Source organism: Protopterus annectens, chromosome 3.part1, assembly GCF_019279795.1.
Source record: "Protopterus annectens isolate FY-2018-M chromosome 3.part1, PAN1.0, whole genome shotgun sequence".
Classification (NCBI taxonomy): Eukaryota; Metazoa; Chordata; order Ceratodontiformes; family Protopteridae; genus Protopterus; species Protopterus annectens.
In genome coordinates this window covers 1910328005-1910353873 of record NC_056732.1, presented here as the reverse complement: position 1 = coordinate 1910353873, position 25869 = coordinate 1910328005, and the positions used below count along the sequence as shown (strand labels likewise).

At 40.5% G+C, this 25869-nt stretch overlaps 1 protein-coding gene across 1 annotated transcript in view; it reads left to right on the top strand.

Annotated features, from left to right (window-relative positions):
• LOC122797954 overlaps positions 1-25869 on the top strand; it is a 507423-nt gene that overhangs the window by 85168 nt on the left and 396386 nt on the right. Inside the window, exon 4 of the mRNA XM_044066475.1 lies at positions 14521-14553. Within this exon, the coding sequence (XP_043922410.1) occupies positions 14533-14553 (21 nt within the window). The 5' untranslated portion in view covers positions 14521-14532. The remainder of the gene's footprint in view (positions 1-14520; positions 14554-25869) is intronic.

The following is a 25869-nucleotide window of genomic DNA, read 5'->3' as shown; positions in this document are numbered from 1 at the left end:
AAAATCTGTCATCATTACATGACAGATTCAGTCATCTTTACTACTACATAACACTTTAAATTTAGATTTTCTCCACCTTGAGGCGATCTGAGAGGCTCAAGCAAAAAACACCAGTGTATTATTATCCCAAAAAGGGGAGAGTCCCAAGCAAAAGGAGATTTATGAGAAATGTGCTTTTTTATATAAAAGAAAATGTAAGAAACTAGACAGAGGCTTAGTAGAGTATAAAGAAAACCGTAGCTACCGGAAACCAAAGAAAGTTTTTAAAGGAGAGAGTTATTCCCAATTTGGCAGGATGGGAGATCATACTGAACAAGGGGAGATTGTACACAATACACAATCGGGTGAGAATTCCAACCATTTTAGTAACCCCAATAACACCCACAACTATCATAACATTAATCATTACAATCTTGGTGACCCTTTAGATTTCTCCTACCTTGAGAAGATCCAAGAGGCTCAAACAAAAAACACCAGTGTATTATTATCCCAAAAATGAGTCCCAAACAAAATGAGATATAGAGAAGTGAAGATAGGGTAGATAAGGGAAGATGTTCATATAATTGTGGAACTTAGCAAGTATACATATAAGAGTTTTAATATTTTTAATTTAGCAGCTTAGGCATTAATCACACATATTTTAATTTATTTAGTAAGGGGCTGAAATTTATTCCTAGTTATAGGAGTCAAATTACTAATGTATTGTTTGATCTTAAGCTTTTTTTAAGAAAGAAAAATTTGGAAGGTTTGTTTAAGAATAATGGTTCTGGTGTACCAAAACCCAGTTTAAAAAGATAAGTATTGTAAATCCACCCCTACACCCCCAGTTGAAGAATTTGTGATGCACAAGTAGAAATGGAAATAAGGCAAGTCCTGAAAAATAACATGGTTCAATTCAACCTCCCTAGAGAAGAGACGATCTTAATGGATGAACTTAGAATGAATACATAAGAATTATGAAACCGGACAAAAGGGAGAAGGGGTTGTGATTATGGATAGTATACTATACTCTGCTAAAATGTCAGAATTGTTAAACAACACAACTACATATTCCAGGGTGTCCAAAAATTAGATAAATCTGGCCTATAGGAAAATGGATTTTATTTTGAAAGAAATGTTAGATGAGGGTATGATTAATCAAGACACCTATCAGCATTTATTATTGGGTAAACCTAAGATCCCATCTATTTTTGGGATCAGAAAGGTTCATAAAAATATGAATGATCCCCCTCTTGAGACCAGTTGTGGCAGCTAATGACTCTAAAATGTATCCCTTGGCAAAGTTTTTAGATTTAAAATTAAAAGAAGTATGAGTGAATCAAAAAGGAATTTTGAGGGACTCATGGGAATTTTTACATAGTGTCAAGGATGGATTGTACAATGAATACCTGATTTTTGTGACTGTGGAGATACAGGATTTATTCATGGTAACACCTCATAAAACTGGACTTGAATGGTTTGAGGAAGCATTAGCATCAAGGAGGCAGTTTGATAATGATGAGTTATAAGTATGTATTGATCTAATGGATATGGTATTGGCTAACAATTTCCTATATTTTGAGGGGGGATTCTTTAAACAGATAAGAGTAATAGCAATGAGGGCATGCCGTGCCCCTACCTACATGAACACTGTCTTATCTGTATGGGATAAAAATACCTGTTTCATTCTAGGTATGCCAAATTGTGGAATTACTGTAGGTGTTACCTGGATGATATCTGCATTTGCTGGACCGGGTCAGAGATAGAATTGATATAGTTTTTAGAATATATTAATAACACCACAGTATTCCTTAAGTTTACTTATTGTATTACCAAGGACAAAATAAGCTACTTGGACGTTACTATTCATAAGGTGTTTGACGAGAAGAAATTTAGGTCTACTATATATAGAAAGGACACATTTTCCAGTTTTTATTTGGGTTTCACAAGTTCTCATCCCTTTAGGTGAAAAAGAAGTATTTTAAAAGGGCAATTTATCTCAGATTCCAGGATGACCTCTACAGAACAAGATTATTTGGTAGAAAGTATGAAATTGAAGGAAATGTTTCTGGAAAGAAAATACCCTCTGGAACTGATTGAGAAGGTTATGGTGGAAGTGAAAATGTGAGGGATGGAAAATTGGCCCTATTTTGGATATAGAATATGAGTCAAAAGGTGAAGAAATTATGCATGATCAACAGGTGGGACTGAATGAAGAAAATGGGAAAAGCACCTATATTATGAACTTTAGTAGTGAAATACATTATTAGGGACATTGTGTCAAAAAACTGGGCTAGGTTTGCACGTTATTCAGATTTAGATGACCTTTTTAAGGAACCTTTCAGGTTTACATATAGGAAAGCGAGAAACCTTAAGGATTTATTGGAAAATAGACAAGGACAAAAAGGAAAAAGGATTAATGGTACCTTTAAATGTGGGGCCTGTTCCCATTGCCTCTACATAGTGAAGAGTGAATCAGTATTTATTCCAGGTAAGGATAGGACAATTGAGGGTAGTACCTATTCCAAATGCAATAGTGTAGGGGTAATACATATTGCTTACATGTAAGGACTGTGGGGCATTTTATATAGGGAAAACCATTAGAAAGCTGAAGAGAAGGATTTATGAACACTTGAATGAAATTAAAAATAAAGACGCTAAGAATGCTTTGTATAAACGCAGTTTAACCTGCATTTCAGCAAAATATGTTTTTTTTTTTTGTATTGGAAATGGTGGAACAAGACCCTAGGGGTGGACCTTGGGAAACCAAAATAGAATATAGAGAGGTTTTTTGGCAAATGGTTCAAGAGGCGAATAAATTCCCAGGGTTAAAGGAAAATATTTCTATAGTCCCAGTGCTGAAGTCAACGGCAGCAAAGCTCTAATTTCCATTTTTATTTTAATATTTCAATATTTTAACATTTAGTTTCAAGGTTAGTATAAAATGTATAGGTTCATAGGTTAGTACTAGGCTAACTGCCCTTGTGGGCCATTTTAAGCCTAGCTAATTACTCCATGTGTGAATCAAACCCCGCACCTTGTGTCTGCAAGGTAAACACCTTAAGCATTATGCCATCCTCCCACCTGTATAAGGTTTTAAATGGCCTAAGTGTGGTTTATTTTTATTTTTGTATAAAGGATTTATGGCTAAGCAAAATTTTTTTAGCCACTGAATGGCAGCTAAGTCTTTTGCATAAACAATATATTTAGTACTCCTCTCATCCATAATTTTATTATTGTGTATGTAAGTATTTTCTTTTAAGGGAATGTTGATTACAAGAATATATGAGCATTTAACCTCAGATATTTAAAAAAAATCTTTTTAGTAGACATTAGATTGTCAAGCTAGTAGGGAAATGTGCGTTTTTTGCATTTATTTTTAATGTTGTAATAAATTGAATAATTGGTAGTTCATTAATTAGTAAAGATGTTTTTAATGATGGGGTTTACCCAGCCACTGGGGATGCACAAGCCAGTGCATTTCTTTGTGCCTGTCCCAAGCCTGGATAAATGGGGAGGGTTGCGTCAGGAAGGGTATCCGGCGTAAAACCTCTGCCAAACTACATATGCGGAGAACATTTCATATTTCCATACCAGATTGGTCGATGCCCGGGTTAACAATGACTGCCACTAGTACTATTAGCCAACAGGGTGTTGGTGGAAATTGGGCTACTGTTGGCCGAAGGAGAAGAGGAGGGGGAAGGCATGCCCGAAGGCAGGAAGAGAGGAAGAAGGTTAGGAGTGTAGTAGTGAGGGTAGGAACCTTGAATGTTGGCAGTATGACTGGTATAGGGAGAGAGCTAGCTGATATGATGGAGAAAAGGAAGGTTGATATATTGTGCGTGCAAGGGACCAGATGGAAGGGAAGTAAGGCCAGGTGTATAGGAGGCTGGTTCAAATTGTTCTATCATGGTGTGGATGGCAGGAGAAATGGGGTAGGGGTTATCCTAAAGGAACAGTATGCCACGAGTGTTTTGTAGGTAAAGAGAGTGTCTGATAGAGTGATGTTTATGAAGCTTGAAACTGATGGTGTAATGATGAATGTTGTTAGTGCATATGCTCCACAAGTTGGGTGTGCGATGGATGAGAAAGAAACATTTTGGAGTGAGTTGGATGAAGTGGTGGCGAGTGTACCCAAGGGTGAGAGACTAGTGATTGGAGCGGACGTCAGTGGGCATGTTGGTGAAGTGAACAGAGGGGATGAGGAAGTGATGGGCAGGTATGGTGTTAAGGAGAGGAATGCAGAAGGTCAGATGATTGTGGATTTTGCGAAAATGATGGACATGGCTGTGGTGAATAGATATTTTAAGAAGAGGGAGGAGCATAGGGTGACATACAAGAATGGAGAAAGATGCACACAGGTGGATTATATCCTATGTAGGAGGGCCAGTCTGAAAGAGATTGGAGACTGTAAAGTGGTGACAGGGGAAAGTGTTGTTAAGCAGCATAGAATGGTGGTCTGTAGGATGACGTTGGTGATCAAGAAGAGGAGGAGGAGTGTGAATGCAGTGCCAAGGATTAAATGGTAGAAGTTAAAAAAGGGTGATTGTGAGGTGGAGTTCAGGGAAGAGTTAAGACAGGCACTGGGAGGCAGTAAAGAGTTACCGAATAGCTGGGTAACTACAGCAGAGCTAGTAAGGGAGACTGCTAGAAATGTGCTTGGTGTGACATCTGGACAGAGGAGACCTAGTGGTGGAATGAGGAAGTACAGGAGAGTATACAGAGGAAGACGCTGGTGAAGAAGAAGTGGGATTGTCAAAGAGATGAAGAAAGTAGACATGAGTGTAAGGAGATGAGGCTCATGGCAAAGAGAGAGGTGGTGAAGGCTAAGGATAAGGCATATGGAGAGTTGTATGAGACTGGACACTAAAGAGGGAGAAAATGACCTGTACTGATTGGCTAGACAGAGGGACAGAGCTGGGAAAGATGTGCAGCAGGTAAGGGTGATAAAGGATAGTCAGGGAAATGTACTCACAAGTGAGGAGAGTGTGTTGAGTAGATGGAAAGAGTACTTTGAAGGGCTGATGAATGAAGAGAATGAGAGAGAGAAGGTTGGATGATGTGGGGATAGTGAATCAGGAAGTGAAACAGATTACCAAGGAGGAAGTAAGGTCAGCTATGAAGATGATGAAGAATGGAAAGGCTGTTGGCCCAGATGACATACCAGTGGAAGCATGGAAGTTCTTATGAGAAATGGCAGTGGAATTTTTAACCAGATTGTTTAATGAAATTTTGGAAAGTCAGAGGATGCCTGAGGAATGGAGAAAAAGTATTTTGGTACCTATCTTTAAGAATAAGGGTGATGTGCAGAGCTGCAGTAACTACAGAGGGATAAATTGATCAGTCACAGCTTGAAGTTGTGGGAAAGAGTAGTGGAAGCTAGGTTAAGTGGTGCCAGGAAAGAGTACTACAGATGCAATATTTGCTCTGAGAGTGTTGTTGGAGAAATACAAAGAAGGTCAGAAGGAGTTGCATTGTGTTTTTGTGGACTTAGAGAAAGCATATGACCGGGTGCCTAGAGAGGAGTTGAGGTATTGTATGAGGAAGTCGGGAGTGGCAGAGAAGTATGTAAGAGTGGTACAGGATATGTACGAGGGTAGTGTGACATTGGTGATGACTGTGGTGGGAGTGACAGTTACATTTAAGGTGGAGGTGGGATTACATCAAGGATCAGCTCTGAGCCCTTTCTTATTTGCAGCGGTGATGGACAGGTTGACAGATGAGATCAGACAGGAGGCCCTATGGACTATGATGTTTGCATGTTTGCAGATGACATTGTGATATGTAGTGAGAGTAGGGACCAGGTTGAGGAGACCCTAGAGAGGTGGATATATGCTTTAGAGAAGAGAGGAATGAAGGTCAGCAGGGCTAAAAAGGAAGGGTAGAGGAATGGTGAGGATGCAGGAAGTAGAGTTGGTAAAGGTGGATGAGTTTAAGTACTTGGGATCAACAATTCAGAGTAATGGTGACTGTGGAAGAGAGGTGAAGAAGAGAGTACAGGCAGGGTGGAATGGGTGGAGAAGAGTGTCAGGAGTGATTTGTGATAGACGGGTACCAGTAAGAGTGAAAGGGAAGGTCTACAAGAGGGTAGTGAGACCAGCTATGTTATATGAGTTGGAGACTGTGGCATTGACGAAAAGGCAGGAGTCAGAGCTGGATGTGGCAGAGTTAAAGATGTTAAGATTTGCACTGGGTGTGACTAGGATGGACAGGATTAGGAATCAGTATATTAGAGGATCAGCTCAGGTTGGACAGTTTGGAGACAAAGCAAGAGAGGCGAGATTGCGTTGGTTTGGACATGTGCTGAGGAGGGATGCTGAGTATATTTGGAAAATGATGCTAAGGATGGAGCTACCAGGTAAGAGGAAAAGAGGAAGACCTAAGATAAGGTTTATGGATGTGGTGAGAGAGGACATGCAGGCAGCTGGTGTGAAAGAGCATGATGCAGAGGACAGGAAGAAATGGAAACAGATGATCCGCTGTGGCGACCCCTAACGGGAACAGCCGAAAGAAGATGATGATGATGCTTTTAATGATGGTGGAAGGATATAAATATGAAGGTACAAACGTATATAAAGTCAGCGGTCCTGCTGAATGATACTGCACCAAAAAGAGTGAAAACGATGTGTAAAAGAGTGTAGTACCAAAACGCTTAGGAACATCCAAAAAACCAATATAGAAGGCTGTAACGATAACGAAACACGCTGGCAACTCTTGTAAAAGGCAACACCATTTAATAGGAGATAAAAAATGAGCGCTTTCGCGTGGTTCATCCATATGAAGGTACTTAGGGATGATTTGTTATGTGAAGAAGTCCCACTTCTTGTGGAAGAAACTGCTGTGAAACTGTTAAGCGTTTATAGTCTAATAAATACTGCTGTCTGCTCCACTGAGTATTAGTATACACTTTTTTTATTTAGTTCCAAAGTCTTTGGTGCTTTTATTGTATTGGTTATTAGTTTAATTGAGGGTACCATTTCCTCCGGTTGTGTTTTGTTTTCTACCAGGAGTCCAACTATGACCCTGGACTCCTGAATGCCCCACCACTGCGCCTGGAAGCATGCACCCTTTCCAATGCCAACCATAATCGCTACACAGGTAGAACTTCAATAGATTATGTTGTATTCCCACCTAGTGAGCTTTATATATTCTGTTTTCCCTCCCTTAAACATCATCAGGCAATATTTAAAAATGCAGCATGTCGCTTAGCACCATGCAAACCAGCTCAGCAGTACTTAGCAGTGTGCAAACCAACCAAGTGGTGCCAAGCAATGCATAAACATTTTCAGCTGTTATTGTGTTTATGCAGTGCTTAGCAGGTCTTAGCAGAACTTAGCAGAGTGCAACAGGCCAGTATTTAAAAATAATTGGCATAATTTTTATTTCCATAATAAGTGCTTATTTTCCTTTCTATGTATTTAAAGCCTGCACCTACTGCATATGAAGTTGTTACTATACTCACTCAGCTATGTGGAAATGTGGAATTTTGCTATACCTTTACATATAACTCTGAGCTATGTATACGCACTGCTGATCACTGTGCCATGCCGCACAAACCTACTCAGCTATGCTTAAACTTGACCTTTAAAAAAATAATTAGAGTCATTCGGTTTATATTTTTAGATGTCTGGCAGGTGTCACGGCACCACTTAGCATTGCTGCACTCTGTGCCCCACCTTGCAAACTTGCTTTTTAAGAAATAAAAAAAAATACATTGATATAATGCAGTTGGACAGTACAGGGAGTGCGTTACTCATCTGCAGCCACAGTTAGTAACACACTCCCTACACTGATTCAATAACCATGTCCCATGGCTCTCCTTTGGCAACTCGCCATCATTAATATATATGCTGCATTGCCAAGGGGGAACCATGTACACAGACACAGTAACATTCCATGTAGGCTCTATACTATGCCTACATGGATTTTATTAAATCTAGTGGAATATAAGTCTAAGATTGTATTGACCATTTCTGGAGTGGCCCAATTATCTAAACTTTAATGAAACTGATAAAAATGTGATTTTAAAATCAAATAATAAAGTAACTTCTTCCATATTCTGGAAGACTATACAATTATTTTTTTTCACAGAACATTTTTAGCACTACATATACCAGAGAAAATGTTGAAAGTAATGGTTGTTGGAGATGTAATAAACAAGCTAAAGTTAAAAATGGAGAAAAATTATATGACTGTGCATTGCTTAAGGAGGATTGTTCATGACTGTACCTTATTAGTGGTCATCTTTGTTTGGATTTTCCTGTGTATTAGTATTGTCTGTATTTCATATATTTGTCATTCTACATAGCACTTTACAACCTCTGTGAGGGTTCTGGCTGTTAACATACAGATGGCAGAACTTCAACAGAGACCATCCAAGCTGTGTTATTTCCATGATGGAAGTCCATTTTAATTTCTGTCTCCTCGCTGTGAGTCTTTCCTCCTTTAGTGCTTCTATTAGATAGATTGTCTTCCATCTATTGCACTCTGTGGAGTACAGTGGGGGAACTTTCCCATTGTGCTGGATACATTTATTCTAATCATTATGAGTACCACCTCTGGTCTCCTCTGAAAATGGGCTACAACCTATTCACCCAGTCAGTAGCTGTAAATGTATAATAACTAATAAATAACAAATAACAGGCTCCTTCTTCTAGTGATCCTGAACTGAATAAGCAGATAAAGAAAATAAATGAGAGAGTGCATGTCTGAAGTATGGCTTGCCACCAGCACTTTTTATGCTCCAAATATATTTCTGCTCTTTCTAAACACTGTTATACATTTCATTTGCAATAACACATCCTGTTTGTCTCTAAATTCCATGTTACATTTTGATCCTCTGCTAAAATATATCAGTTGGACTCATTACACTTGCTATCATTATTTTATACTTAGTGTTTGAAAGGAAACAGAAAAAGCATTGGTTCAGGCAAAAATTAGAAAAACAGAATGGGGTGAGTCAGAGAGAAAGAAAATATGCAGTGTATATGCTTCAAGAATTAAAATAAAAGATAACAAAATGTTATAAGCAATACGTTACTAACTTATACACGTAATGGGAAGATTAAATCATTTTCCATGTCATTAATAAAACCTTTAACAACAGTACACCGCATGTGGAAGTACATTTATTTATAAATAAGAAGCTTGTGGATTTTATTCCTAAGTCGGTCCTGGAGTGAAATATTAATTATAATTAAATGGTTGATATTTTCCTCTTAGGCAATGCTAATCACTGACCATTGTTACCTGCCTTGGTTCTTGAACATTTCTGCTGGGTATCCATATGGAAATGGAGTAACATGCAATGCATACCATAATACGTTTTGGTAACATTCCTGTCTGTTATATGCTGCTATTCCCTTTCCTCTTAAATAATTTTGTGCATAAGCCAAAATTGTATTTGTCTATAGATAACCAAACTGGTACCCATAAGGCTTTACCTAACTGCTACCAGTTAAGTATACATGAGATGAATTCTGAAATGAGGTATAATATATTGTAAAAATGCATCTTAATTAGCAATTCATTCAGAATGTGCTCATGGGTTCATATTAGGCAATCAGTCTGCAGAGTTTCACATGCCCTGGTAATCACCAGACAGTGAGAATCAAAGACTGTAACTTATGCCTGAGAGGTAAACTATTAACCTTTATGCCAACCCCATCTCTGCTCTTCTTATTTATTTATTTATTCACATTTGATTACTGGGAAAATCTGACTATGTATTTGTCCATTTTCAGTGAAGGCCCATGGAGAAAAGTGCCAAAGTATAACAGAAACATTTTAAGATCCGTAATTGCACAATCTTTAAAAATAATACACAGACATCTACAGTTTAAATAATTCTAACAAATTAGACACAATATGAAAAAAAAATGGTTAAGAATAGATATAAATGATGATGTTTAATATTTAGAGAAGTTGTAGCCGATTTATAGAGAAATTAAATACAAGTTTGTGTAATACAGACAGGAATTCCAGTATGAAGTGAGAGAAAAACAGGGATATGGCATATTTAGAAAGAGAGTCGGGGGATAGAAACTGAATAAATTAAGGAAGAGACTGAAAAAACAGGGAGTAAGGAGGTGTAAGGTATGAAAAGGTATTTGTTCACATTTAGGGATAGTGTATCTTGGGGGTGAGCAAAAAAAGAGCTACATTTTGGCTAGGAAGTCTTTCAGAATGGTTTTAAAGGCCTGGAGGGAGATTTGATAGGTTTGTGGACAGACTTGAGTTTTTGCTCATTGGATCATAATGACCAATTGGGAACATAGTTGTGTAGAATGTGTTTAGTGCTGGACAAGCAGATGGTTGCTGGATAATTTTATAAGTGTTAAGTATATATGTTAGTTGATAGGGTAGTTCTAACAAGTTTAGGCTTTTTAATGCTATACAGTGTTGGGTTCTGAAAGGGATATTTGTTTCAAATTTAGCCAATTTTATTATAGCATTGTTCAGGTTTTGATTTTTGATATGCCTGGGGGAGTAGTAAGGATTAGAGTGCCATAAAGAAGTGAGGGGAGGAGATAAGTAGTGGCAAATCTAGTTTTAGTTGCATCAGTAAGAAATTTTTTCACTGTGTGATGCATCACTAGGTTTTGGTAAGCTTTTTTATGTAATTTTGTATATGCAGGTCAAATTTAAAATGATCATCCACTAGCATTCCTAATAATTTTCTATGAGATGTGACTTCAATCGTTGTATTATTAAGACAGAGGATTTTAAGTTTTGTTTTTTTCACATGAGCGGGATTTGGGAAAAATGTAGCTTGTTTTTGTAGGGTTGAACATGAATTCTGAGTTGTGTGTTACAAAGCCATGTTTCAGTGGCTGTTAAAGCTTCCTGAGTAATTTGTTGGAGATTGATGTGCATATGACTATGGAGTCATCTGCATATTGTATTAAGGAGGCTTGCTGTGTGGATGTATGTAGGGTGTTGGTGAGAATGTTAAAGAGGAAGGGACCAAGGATACAGCCTTGTGATACACCGGTGGTGACTGGGAGATATGGAGAGGGTGGAGTGCCAGTTTACTGACTGATGCCTATTGGACAGGTGGTTTTTGATCCACAGAGGAATGGGATGAGAAAGACCTGTGAGGATATTTCAAGCAGAAGTTTCTTGTGACAAACTGTGTCAGTGGCTTTAGACAAGTGTAGAAATAAGGAGGAGACTAGTTTGCTGTTATTTTTAGCTTTATTGACTGTAGCTATATTGGTTAGAAGTGCAGTGTTAGTGCTGTGGCAGAGACTGAAGCAGCGTTATGTGGGTGACAGGAGATCTTCCTGCAGGAGATAGTTTAATAATTGTTTTTTAATACATTTTCAAGTATTTTGAAGTGGAGGGATAAGATTGCTATAGATCTAGGGTAAGTATTGTCTACTGAATGTCCTCCTTTGTACAGAGGGATAATGTGCAACTTTTTCCAGAGAGAGGAAATGTGGGATTGCTGGACTGATCTGCTTATGAGGATTGAGAAAGGGTAGGCACCACTGTTGGTTGTTATTTTAAGGTACTCACTTTGAAGGTCATCATCTGAAGTAGACCATGGTTTGAGTTTGTTTAAGGGTATTTTTACATAGGATGTGGGCACAGTTTGATGGTGAACGTGGATGTGGTGATATGTAGCTGTTGGGCAGGGTTAGGATTAGGTGCTGGGAAACCCTTGGTTAGTGACTCCTATTAAATGAGAGTTGAATTGTATTGTAGTTTTGAGTTGTGGGTTAGGGTTGAATTTTTGGCCAGGATGTAAGATTTAACAGTTGACCAGAATTTTTTATGGTTGTGTTAAATGTTGTTCCGAATGTTATTCTAGTATAGTTTTTTATCTTTATTTATTTGCTTTTATTATGATTGTGAAACATTCTGAAGTTTTTGAGATATTGTGGTGTTTTATATTTTTGCCATTCTTTCTCCTGCTGTAGTATTCTACTCTTTTTGGATAGCCACATTGCATTATTGGTTTTTAGTTCCTGCCTTCTTGAAGGGTGCAAGGCAAGTTCTATTGAATTCATGTACAGCTTCATCAAGTGCAGGATTTTTAGGAAATGCCAGTTAATAGATGATGGGGTAGTAAAGAATATTTCTGGGTTAAACTTTGACAGGTTGCATGTTGTTTTATAAACATGGTGTTTAAGTGGCTGTGTGAGATGTCTGGTGGTATAGACTGGGAGTCAGTCACCAAGAGATTTGCATTCATTTGTGAAGGTTTATTGTTACGTTTATTTGTTTATCTGCACTTCCTTAAAGTTTCAGTTGCTTTACAAACTGCTGTAAGGACTTCTGTACTAAATTAAACTGTATCCAGTGATTTGTCAGTTAGTTACAGGCCTCCGTCTGTTGTTCACCTCCTAGGCTCCAAACCAGTCATTTCACATTAAGTAGGTCAAAGTCTGCACTGTTTTGGCAGGAGAGGGCTAATTTTACCAATTTGTGCTAGGAATGGCTGGCAAAAACCTCATTGTGTGCTTACCTGAATGGCATGTTAGCGTAGTGTAAATCTTGCTTGATGGATAGCCAACTGGCTGAAGGACAGACACGTGGTTAAAGTAGGTGATTCAAGTTCCAGCAAGAGGGCAGTTACTAGTTGTGTACCACAGACCTTAGTGCTGGGACCACTCCTGTTTGGAATATACTTCTCGGACAGCAAGACCAATGTGGATGGCCTCTGGATAAAATAGTTTGCAGATATCCTTCAGTAGGGTATAAATCTGGCAAATGATTCTTGTCAAAACCACAGCCTGAAGCTAATTGCGAAGAAGTGCATTAGCATACCCTTTAGGAAATCAAATGCCCCCACTAACTATAACATTAACAACACACCCCTAAGAGTAGGCTCAGAGGTGAGTAATCTAGGTACACAGATAGAAAGTACCCTGAATTTTGACAGATATGTGTCCACAGTGGTGAGGAAGTCTTTCTATGAGGTTCAGCTTATAAGTAAAGGTGTGGCATCCAGCCTATGACATCACTATTATAGTCCCACTGTACACACCCCTCATTAGACCAATAATTGAGCACAATGTGACATTTGGAATATACTTGACTAGGCACTTACAACAGCTGGAGTGACATCAGAGGTTCTTCACTAAGAAAATACAGGGTGCTAACAACATGTCCAATTTGGAGAGTGTTAAAGACCTTTCCCTTTTACTCTGTCTGTTATCAACTATTAAGGGGTGACCTATACCTATGCCTGACAAGCTCTCACAAATCCCACCTTGGTGGAGTTGCTATGTATCCACAAGGCAAACAGTATGAGGATCACCCATTCTATGGATCTAAATTTAGTCAGTTAATCAAACAGAACATGATGGAGAGACAGATATGTGTCTCAGAGATTGTCCCTTCTTTGAAATAAGCTTTCTATTCACATTAAGCAGCGTCCTTTCCTGGACTTCTCAAGACCAGTCTGGATTAATGGATGGGAGTCATAAATTCACACCTGGGATGACAACACCTCTATCCCTTATGGACAAGGGCAGTCTGTAAAATCTGTAAAATACTCAAGGCGTAGACACAAACCCATGCCCCTCAGGGCCATATACTTGATAACATTGGGCTATATTGGCTAGGCTTGTAAAGGCGGTTGCGCAGTTAAACTAGTAAACTCCCATGAACCTATGAATGTATGACAGAGTCTGACTTTGTACTTGTGGTGGCGAATTTGCTGAGGCCTGATATTACAATCCATTCCAATAGGAAATGTGATGCCTTGCTATACTGTGTAGTGCTATTAGTTGTGTGAAACCATGTAAGTTCATACTAGATTTAGGGGAGTTTGAGGTTATTTCCAGTTAATTTATACTGACATCGCCTAGTAGTATTTTTTTTCTTGTGGAATTGTTATGGATGCACAGCATGGGATATCTTCCGATGTAGCTATATTGTTGCAGGAGGGATGTAAAGGACAGTAATACATATTTGTTTATTTTCAGGAAAATATACAAAGCTCTGCTGAACTGAATATGGTGTTGATTTGTTGTAGGGGAAGATGTCACAGTTATTGGGAAATATTAAGCAGTAACACCTTTTCTCTTTATATGGTAATTATGGATGGTAATATTGCTGGGGGTGTAATTTTGGAGTTTCTTATGCTGGGTTTAAGCCAAGTTTCAACTGCAACAAAAATGTCAGGCTTGTGTTGGATAATCCAGACATGTAGTTCAGCGTTTTTCTCTCTTATGCTTCTAATATTTATGGTGGTAACAGTTATTAGAACTAATATTATTATTATATTATTCATTTTCATTATTACTGTTATATTATTCATCCTTCTCTAATGCTAAGCAGATATTATGTTATAGGGACAGATGTATCTTTCAAGTGATGGCCCTGAAGCACTGGTCTAAGTCGATTGCTCAGTAACGTAATACACATCTGGAGGTCATGTGTATCAAACTCAGATCAATATAATATAAGTTGTATGTAGGCCATTGTCAAAGATGTCAAAGATTTTCTTTGTCAACATTTGCTGCTGTGAAAAGTATGTCTGTCCCAAAAAGTGAGTTATTTAATGATCTCATTTCTGTTTCTTTGCAGGGAGAAAGGGGAATGCATGTGAAGCTGCAAAAGGTATTTTAACATTTTTATTTAATTCCTTAATCAAAAAAAGCTTAAAGGGGGGAATTCAGTAAAGTCTGCATGGATTAATTTTCCATGTAGGCATAGTGGCATGGAACTTACAAGGAAATAATCAGCCGTGCGATCCAGTAAATGGAGCTGAGGGGCATGCACGAGTGTGCAAATACGGAAGTGTCAGTGCTATGCAAATCACTTCATAAGTAGGTGAATTGCATGCCAATGAGGGTGCTGGAGTGATCCAGCAAGCAGATAGGCAGTCCTGCAGACCTTGTGTTGGTGTCCAAAGTGTACACGGAAAATTTCAGTGTGCAAGAAATTAAAAAGTGAACAGGGGCTGTAAAAGCCTAGTTAGAAGGTCAGAAATAGCATAGCAGACATAGCTATGTGCAAAACTATGCCCTGTGTGTCAAAAATGTAATGGGAAATAATTAAAAATAAATATACCCATATTATGTTTGCATGGCGCGCAGCAGCATGCACACATGCCGTTATGCAAAAAAAATTGTAAAAGTGTAAAAACAAAAAATAATAAATATGTAACAATAATGCATTATATGGTCTTGCATGTATGTACAATGGTAGATTTCTGTGGTTGCTAAGGAGGCAGGCCCTGGAATTGTGTAGTATCCTGGTTGTGTGCACAAATCTGTATGCAAATGAGCTGGGGTTACAGAATAGCAAAAGTGAGTTTCTGTGCCCATAGATAAAATCTGTGTAGCCCCAGAACTGTGTTGGTGTCCACAGGAGAGCTAGCTGACATCTAAAGGGGGTGTGTCACTATCCCTTTAAGCACATTGGAGCTCAGCAGTGCCCGTTTGCGAGGCACACCACTGTGCTGAGCAGAGGGTTGTGTCCAGTGTTGGTAAGCTTTGTTTAGCTTTGGGGCATGTGTTTTAACTGGTTTGAGCATGTTTGTGTGGTGCGGCGCTATGCTGAGAATGCCCATCCATGGGAGTGTGTCTAGACTGATGAGCATTGTTTATACCTGTGGCGTGGGTTTGCATGCTGCAGTGCTTAGCAGGGAAGGCAGTTAAAAGAAAAAAAAAGAAAATTGCTTGGGAAAGCCAATCATGTATAAATTGCTTATGACCCCTGTTCCACTTAAATGGGGCCATTCAGACCACTCAGTGATGTACTTGGCACGTGGAATGCATCATAGTTAGCCAATCACACAGGCTGCATCTGCAGCAGAGCTCTATAAAGTATGCATACACCCTACAATCTGATTTTCCCCCCATACTCTGCACCATTGGAGTACAGACTTGGGAATTTTAACTGAGAGAATGCTAAGGGGTGCTGTGGTTCTGCTACATCTGTATGTGCTAGATTCTGAGGCCAGTGCTGCTGCTGCTGCTGCTGACAATAGGCCTAGAGAGAAGGAGAAGAGTGTTCAGGCCCAGGGTAACCTTCCAGGAGCTACATAAGCTGGAGATTGTAGAGTGCTACAGGGTGGACAGGGATATAGTACAAGAACTCACCAAGCTCTGCCGCCCTCAACTCAGGCCCAGAGCTAACAGAGGGGAACCCATTCCAGTGGAAACAAATGTATATATGCCAACCTCAAACTAAACCCACATAAAACAAGCAACATCATAGAATGCTACTTCCCACCTGGCCAAAACATCCCACCCCCGGAAAATATCCTAAACTGGACTAACCATTCCCTACCCCCAGGAAACCATAATCCTAGGTGATTTTAATATCAACTGGCTATCTTGTAGTAACAATCATCCAGCCCACCACCTAAACCTTCATGGTTTCTCCCAACTAATACAGTCACCTACCCGGATAAATAAAAACTAACAAACATACTACTCTCGAGTGGATATTAGTCAATAAAGACCCTCACTCTTACTTAGCTGGCTGTCTACCAGACAGCCTCAGTGACCACACTCCTGCATTCCTTCTGAGACACCACCTAAAGTGTGCTAAACCCATCATCTATAGGCAAATCCAAAATAGGGTAAACTATAAACCTCTCTCCTTTAACTCATCCCTTCAAAAATGTGATTGGGCACCACTAAAGTACCTCAATCTGGATGAAGCCGTCCACTTCTTCCATAGCACCTTCCTAAACTTCCTAAACACACATGCCCCCATAAGAAATGCCAGAGTCAAAACACAGTACTTCCCTTGGCTACAAAAGAGCACCAGGACACTAATGAAAATCAGAGATAAGGCCTGGGAGCACTGGTGCTTAACAACCCCCCCGCCTCCTCTAGACAGTCATTCCTAGAGTTGCACAACAAGGTCAAAAAGCAAATAAAAAAAGATAAAACCCAATATTATCAGTCTGCCCTAAACTCCTCCCATCACAACCCTAAGCAGTTCTGGTCCAAAATAAACTCCATTCTCCACCCAGGTAAAGTAGGCACATCCCAACCTACCACTCCCCCTTCCTCCAGCAGTATTGCTGACTCATTCAATAAACACTTTACTGAAACCATTCTGTTTGTGATTAAAAAACACAACCCTCTATCCACCCTCCCCACATCAAAACCAAATACTCTGTCCACAGTCTTTTTTTTTTCTTCTGTACCTACCTTGTATATAAAAAAATTATATTGAAACTTAAGCCTACAAAACTTGCAGCTGACAATCTCCCCTCTGAATACCTAAAAATAGCAGCAGAAGCCCTAGCTTATCCAATCTCTATCTTAATCAGTCCTTAGGGTTACTACCTGTCCCACTTTGCGAGGGACAGTCTGTCTTTGGGCAGTTGTGTCCTGTGAAAAAACTAAAAAATTACAAATATCCTGAGACTTTAGGACAAAAAAAAATTCCTAAGTTGTTTTTAATAGTTGCATGAAACAGTTATTTTTCTTCGGAAACAACTTAATGTTATAAGAAATAGCATACTCAACTCAAATGCTACAAAAATAAGCTTTTATTTTGGCAAAAAGTGAAGTTCTGTCCTTTGCACTGGCCATGGGTATGTTTTATCCTGCAAAATCTCACATTTCTACAAAAAATGTCACACTTTGTGCATTTGAAAAGGTGGCAACCCTATCGATCCTTAAGAGAAAGCTATGTCCCCACACTGTGGAAAATATCCCACATCATTCCCCTCTGTAAAGGTTGCTCCTCCACTGAACTTTCCAATTACCACACCATAGCCATCCTTTCTCCACTTTCCAAAATACTTGAGAAATGCATCCATTCTCAAGTCTTAGACTACCTCTTGGCTAATAACCTCATATCCAGCACCCAGCATGGCTTCAGGCCATATCACAGCACTACTACTACCACCTTGCTCTCTTTCACTAACGCTATCCTTCATCATAAAAATAATGGTCTGTCCTCCTCTGCTATATTTCTGAATCTATCCAAAGCTTTTGACATGGTCTCAAACAAACTAATAATCTCTGTTCTCACTAACCTGTCCTTTTCCCAATCAGCTACTGATTGGTTTAACAGTGATCAAACTGTCCGCCAACAATCAGTTGTCTGGCATAATGACTTATCTCCTCAATTTCCTGTAACACTCGGTGCTCCCCAAGGCTCCATCCTTGGCCCCCAATTATTCTCACTCTTCACCAATGATCTATTCACAGCCACCAAGCTTGCTTCTCATAAAGTATGCAGATGACTCCACCCTCGTCTGCTCAGCCCCAAGTATACCTGAACTTTACAAGATCACACAGGAAGCCTTTTCATGTGTAGAAATCTGGCTATCTAATGCCCAGTTATTACTCAACCCAAGCAAGACTAAACTCCTTATATTTCATCCCACTAAATCTAACCTAGTTATTCCCCACTTTAATATTCTAGCCAAAGACAATACCATCATCTCCCAAACAAAACACACCAAACTACTTGGTGTTTAAATTTATAACAATCTCAGATTTGACACTCATTTCTCTTAGCATAAAAAAGGTTCCCATAAAACTAGGTAAATTGTACAGAAACAAAAAATTCCTCACCAAAACAGACAGAATTTCTGCTGCCAATTCCCACTTAATCTCCATTTTACTCTACACATCTCCTATACTTACCTACCTTAGACAAATGGACCTAAACAAGCTTGAGGCTTGCTACAATAAAACTGCTAAAATTGTTACTGGTGCATCTTATCGCAACTACCGCTGTATCTCACTTAGAGAACTTGACTGGCTTAGACTCCCTCAAATTGTTCACCTGAATCAACTCTCTCTCACCCACAAGTTAGTAAACGATCCTTGTAAAGTCCTATCCCTTCAAAACCTTCTCCAGCCCTACTGCTCCACTAGACCACTATGCTCCAGCAGCAAAAATCTACTTCTAGTGACCAAACCCAAGAACTCAGTGGGAGAAGCACTATTCTCCTGCATCATATCCAGATTATGGAACAATACCATCACCTCTATAACCACAGTACCTACTTGCAATCACTTCAAGACTGCACTAAAAACTCACTTAAAAATTCTCTGGTTATGCCCATGCACCAATCCCGACTAGTAATTCTCTTTTTTACCTCCCCTTCCTCTTCCCTTCCCTAGCCACCCTACCTCATACATTCTGATCATTGCATTCCTTCCTCTGCAGTCTCTGGCTCACCCTTTACCCTCCCCTTCCCTCCTCACTCAATCTCTCAGACCTGTTATAACATACCTAACTACCTCACTTCATCTCAATTCCAAATACATATCCAACTGACTTACATCTAGCTTCCTCTCACTACCATGTATACTACTCACTCAGTCTCCTCTTACTCCTCTGTCTTCCCCTTCTATCCCATTAGCCCTTCTAGCTTGTTCCACCTTTGTATAGTGCATCTGCTTTATATCTGTTTGAGTTTAGTGCAATATTTGTATATAAGATTTAGGTTTATAACAGTATCCATTTGAGCTTAGTACTATCTGTATATGCATCCCCTACCTTTATTCCTAGCCTCTAGCTAGATATTGGTATATCTGTTCATTACTATGTTTCATATTGTATGTATATTTAGTGTTTTGTGCAGTATGTATTGTTTGCTATTGTATGTATATTCAGTTGTTCTTCATGTACTCTGCTGCTTGTTTATTTTTCTGTGGAGCATTTCTCCCTGGGCCTCCACTGAAAAAGGACCTGTGTCCAGTTAGAATTTTCTAGTAAACAAATGTAGATATACATGTGTATATATGTGTGGGGATGTACGAATGTCCACACTTGCAAGCAGAATGCTAGGGTTATCTGCACCTATACACACAACAGTTGTCTGATGATAGACCAAGGATGCATAATGACATAATCCACCCAACCACAGAACCCTGTGCCTGTGGAATGCCACCCTGTAGACAGACAATGGTGAGTAGGTGGTGTAATGTGCAGTGGCTTCAATGCAGGACTTGGACAGGCCATATTGTCACTGGCCAATTGTCCACCTAGGAAACTGCAACTGGCCAGACATGGCAATACTGGTAATTGTACATACATAGCAGAGGTATTAACAGGTACCCCACTGCTAGGACACTAGATACAATAACAGCATAAAGCAGGTTCACTCTACATGCCACACATGCTGTGTAATACAAGGCCACTTTGCATAGTCCACAAGTACTGTGGCTGCAGCCACATGTATTACAGATGCAACTGTTGGTGCGTGCAATAAGTACTGCAAACTATAGTGTGTAATAGTAGGTAGGGGCTCTAATCTCACATCAGCCACCTTCTGTGTGTAGATATGTCCCTTAACAGCAGTAAAGATAGGCCCATCTGGCCTATGTCTGTGCAATGGTTAATTAGTTTATGGCCCTGTGACTAGCGTCCTCCTCAATAGTGGCCTCCCTGTCAACACATGCAGATGGCATCCACCTTAACAGCACTGGCTGACAATCTAATAACAGATAAGCTCTGTGGCGCATGCGATAAGCACTTTGTGCTATAATATATACAAATAGATAGGTAGTGGTTCTAATCTCAATAAAGGCAACTTTGTGTGTGTGTGTGTGTGTGTGTGTGTGTGTGTGTGTGTGTGTGTGTGTGTGTGTGTGTGTGTGCGTACACATATATTTGCATGCAGTAATACACATATAGCCATATGGGTGTGCAATCATTGTGCACTTTACTGCCCTGTGACTAGCTGCTGGCCCTAAATAGGTTACTTAGGCATAAATGCTATCTGCCACCACCTAGATTTGTATGCACAGAGCACCCAGATGACACGTATCAAGGGCAATAGGCCACGTCACAGGGTATGCATGCATGATTACGATGACTTCCCCCATTGACCCTGACACATTGTTCTACACATATGCACCTAGGTAACCATGCACGTATACAGCTGTACCTTACTGATGTCATATTTCTGCTTTGCTGCCATGCCATCCTGTGCTGCTGTATTGCCACCAAGTCTCCCCTGGAACAGAAACATACACAGTTCTGTGAGACACCTGTCATTCTTCATAGGTTTATAGGTTCATACTAGGCATTTATAAGCCTAGCCAGAATGTGTTTGGCTTTCGCCACCCATTTTAAATGAATTTTCCTATGCCCTTTTTCGAGGTTAGTATACTCTGCCTCTGTCTAACAGTTACACAGAAGTGATACCCGGGGTAAACCTACAATCTCCCATCCACTCATCAAGATTCCTCTTGAAGAGAGTCAATGAGGGACTCTGCCTAACCTGGACTGGGATTTTATTCCAGAATGAAGGGAGCCTCTGGGTTATGAATCTGTCCGTCCAGCATGTCCTATTTATTTCAGTGCTGAGGTTCAAGTCTCTCAAGCACATAGCTTGATGGGATTTGGATTTTTTGAGGTGCAGCATGTCCATTAATTCCGGGTTGGACATGGCTTTGTACGTCAGGCACAGATCGCCTCTGAGCAGGCGATATGCCACTGAGTAGAGCTGGAGTTTCTTTAACCGGGCAGCATATGGCATCTGTTTGAGCCCTTTGATCCTCTTGGTGAGGTACGTTTGGGGTCTTTCCAATTGCTGCAGGCGTCTGGTAAGGTACATCCCAAAAGGGACATTGTACTCAATTATGGGCCTGATGAGGGATGAGTAAAGAGGCACGATGACCTCCCCTGATCTAGATGTGAATCCCTTCAAGATTAGGTGGGCTATATAAAATGTTTTTCTAACCACTTTGGCCACATGTTTGTCAAATGAGAGATTGCTATCAACTTGGGTACCCAGTTCCCTACTTTCTTCGTCCATACTTAATGGATTACCACCTATGTGGTAATTTGTGGGCACTTTGTTTTTGCCAAAGGGGATGACTATACACTTTTTTGCATTTAACTTGAGGCCATGGCTCTGGCACCAGTTGTCTGTTTCTATGAGGCCCTTTTGTAGGATGCTTGTGTCGGCTTGAGAGTCGATTATGACACCCAGTTTGCAGTCATCTGTGAACTTGGTCAGCCACAGTCCTTCCGTGTTGGCCTGTACCTCCGAGAAATATATACCGAACAAGAGAGGTCCCAGGACCGAGCCTTGTGGGATGCCACTTGTAACTGGTTTGGAGTCTGACATGGCTCCAGCAATTCTAACCATGTGGGTTCTGTCCTTGAGCCAGTCTGCAACCCATCTAGTGACATAGGGGTGTATATTTAAGCTGGTGAGCTTATCTATAATGCCCGAGTGGGGTATTGTATCGAAGGCTTTTGCAAGGTCCAGGTAGGCTGTGTGGACCACCTTCCCCTCATCAATGGCCTTCGTGACTGTTTCAAAGAAATTGACCAGGTTTAAGAGGCAGGATCTGCCCTTAACAAAGCCGAACTGGGTAGGATCCAGTGTCTGTAGGTCCCCAATATCTTTATTTATGAGGTCCATGATGATCCTTTCCATAGCTTTGCAGACCAAGCTAGTCAAGCTTATGGGGCAATAGTTTCCAGGATCCGTTGAGGCACCACCTTTGTGGAGAGGGACCACTATTGCTGTACGCCACTCTTTGGGTACATATCCTGTAGTAAGGCTGAAAGTGAACAGTAGTTTTATGTTTGGGTTTAGTTCTTCTTGGAGTTCATGTAGGATGCAGCCCGGGACACCGTCTGGTCCCATTGATGCTGTGTTTTCTGCTTTGGAGAGGGCGGCTCTTACCTGAGCATCTGAGATGTCAGGGGGGCAGCACTCTGCTGGGATAGATATTTGCCCTTTTGGTGTGGAAGGTGGGGAGAAGTTTGCGCTGAACCTGTCAGCTAGGATGATGACAATGTCTGTGGGTTCAGTGTATTTTTTGTCATTTTGAACTAATTCTGAGCATATCTGGGAATTCCCGCCCAGGTTCCTAACATAACTAAAGAAAGCCTTGTGATTATCCTTAGTGTCCTGTGCAATTTTTCTCTCGAAGCTGGCCATAGACGATTTTATGAGTGCCCGTAGCTTTTTGCTAATACTGATCAGAGATCCCTTCCCTTTTTGGGATTTTGCTCTATCATGTAGTAGCTTCCTCCTTCTATTGTATAGTTTGTTTATGGCTGGGGTCCACCAGACAGGACGCCTAACCTTGCAGGATTGGGTTTTGGTTTTATTTGGGATTGCATGATCCATGCATTCCTGAAGGTGTTCATAGAATGCATTTATAAAGGATTCTGCGGTCTGAGGCATATTTGCCACAGACCCGGGGGCTTTGAAGGATTCCACCTCAGTTGTGAGGAGTGTGAAATTTGCTTTAGAGAAGTTTTTCACTGTGCTTTTCTGGGCAGGGGCTGGGATCGGGATGTGAATATCTAGTGAGATTAGTTTATGGTCTGATCTTACCAGTGAGGGATACACTTTTGGTCTGGAGCATAGAGTCCCCATGTTGGTGATGATCAGGTCCAGTATGTTTTCCCCCTCTTGTGGGAGTGGCAACAAGTTGTTCCATAGCATTTGAGTTTATAAATTCTAGGAACCTTTGGGCTATGGTGTTGGAGCTAGAGTAATGCTCCCAGTCTATGTTAGGGTAGTTGAAGTCACCCAATATAATGGTGTTTGGAGAGACCTTCATATTTTCCAGTGTTCTCAAGAAGGCCGAGTGGGGTTCCTGGGTTTGGGAGGGTGGTCTGTAGCAGGCTATAAACTGGAAGACAGTTTTACCCACTGTTAGTTGCACATGGATAGTCTCTGATGCTTCGTGCTGTGCCACCAACCTGGAGGTGTGGGTATCTTTGACGAATATTGATACTCCCCCTCCTTTTGTGGTTTGGTCCAAATTTTGGGGCCGAAAAACATGGTATGAGGTATAACCTGGTAGTGCTGGGGTGCTCAGGGTAGCCTTGAACCAGGTTTCTGTTACTGCACAGATATCGATGTTCTCCATGCTAAGGAGAGTTTTGAGTGCATGCATCTTGAGGTTTAGACTTCTGGCGTTGAGTAGCATTACTCTTAGTTTCTTATCCCTTGTGATACTTATGGAGGTGGGGTTGTCTTTTGAGCCTTGCCTAAAAAAGGCACTATGGGGGTGGCAAGAGCCTTTGCCAATATCCAAAAGCCCAGGAGTGACAGGTGCAAGCCGTCCCTAGTGAAGCATCGTGGCTTGTCGAGCATGTCATCCCAGGCAGACAGGCATTGGATCCCCTTTGAATGACACCAATACTTAAGCCAATTGTTGAAATTGATCATCTTGTCTTCATATTGCGGCATCATTCTTGGTGAGGGTAAGATGCTACTCAAGGTCAGGGTCATACCGGCCTGGGCTACATGATCAAAGAGCTCCTCTATGTCTCTTTTCATGTAGTCCAGGGAGGTACGTCGCAGGTCATTCACACCAGCATGGACGATGACTGAGTCATATTTGTACTTACCTTGGAGTGACCTGAGTGCTTGTGTTATGTGGCGGATCCTAGCGCCCAACAGGCAGCTCACCGTGACCTTCTCCTTGTTCAGCCTGGTGAGCGGGACGTCAGTGAGCCTGACGATAGAGTCACCTATTACAAGTGTATCAGGTGTGTTGTTTAGCCTTAAGGGCTGTGACTGTTCAGCACACTGGCTTTGTGAGCTATGTGTTGCACGTGTTTTGTTTTGGGGTAGCAGTTGCTTGGGTGTCTGCTTTGGAGGTCTCTGCTGCTTAGGCAGATTTTTATCTAGAGCCTCCGAGTATGTTTTTGTGTGTTTATGTGTTTGGTTTGCTGTCGTGGTAGGTCTATGTGAGACTGGAATTATAGTGAGTGTGGTTTCCTTCTCCTCCTGACTGGTTACACCAGTACTGAGTTGAGAGAGCTTATCCTCCAGTTTGGCTATATGGTTACATCTCTCACATGTGTTGGAATTTGTTGGGAGGAAGAGATGGTTGTCTGTGTACATGAGGCAGTTATAACATTGCCTCAAGATTCCCAGATTCATCAGCTGGACTGGAGAGGAGATTGACAACTGACCTTTGGACATGCTAGAATAGTATTGGGAATTCCTTTATAACTGAAAAAAAGGCCAATGGGGAACAAAGTACTTAAAGGGAGTTTGTGAGGGTGTAGTGCTTTTAATTTTTTAGTGCTGACTTATATAATTGCTTTAGTGGGCAAGTGCCAGGCTTTAGAGTGGGAATAGGGTGTTTATTATGAGAACTAGTTCATTTACAATACCACTAATATAACATCATGCAGCAAAGGTACACAGTCTTTGATTTATTTATTTATTTATTTATATATCGCATTTGTTTACCAGGAAAGTCCACTGGGCCTGATATGAGCCCATTTTCAGTGGAAGCCCGGAGAGAAAAGCTCCACATTTAATTATATACAGAGAATTATTACACAACAGTGTATATAAGACAGTAGAAGGACATTAAAATAAAATAATGATGACATAAAATAACATTGATTATGACACTGTATAAATTTGGTAACATCAGTAAAGGATTTTCTACTATCATGATATGTTCTTTGTTATGAACGGATTTAATGTATAAATAAGAGTGATAGGGTTAAGAAGCAATTAGTTTAAGGGGTAAAGAAGGTGATGGAAGGCCTAGGACAGGGATAGCACAAAGTGAAAATGGTAAGATTGAGAAATGGAGAATATAGATTAATTATGAAGTTAACTGTAGTATGGAAGAGTAGGATTCAGAGAAGGGTTAGGTTTTGATGGGTACTCGTGACATATGCCAGCTTACAGCACCTGGCATGGCATAACACTACCACACTACAAAACTACATGTAAAGTAATATAGTCACCCTGTGCATCAGACACATATTTGCATGTCCCTGCATTGATGGCATGGATGGCAGGGATATGGCACAGGTGTCATCATGTGCACAGAGTGTGGTGTGGGGTGCCAGAGGCCTAGGCTGTGCCAAACAGTTCACAGCATGTGTGTGAGTCAGGAAGGGGTGCTAGTTAGCTGGGCCAAGGAGAGGTCCCGTGTGTGTCTCTTGGTGACCTGCATGTGACTGTAATGTTTAAGTGTGCGCGTGTATATAGTCAAG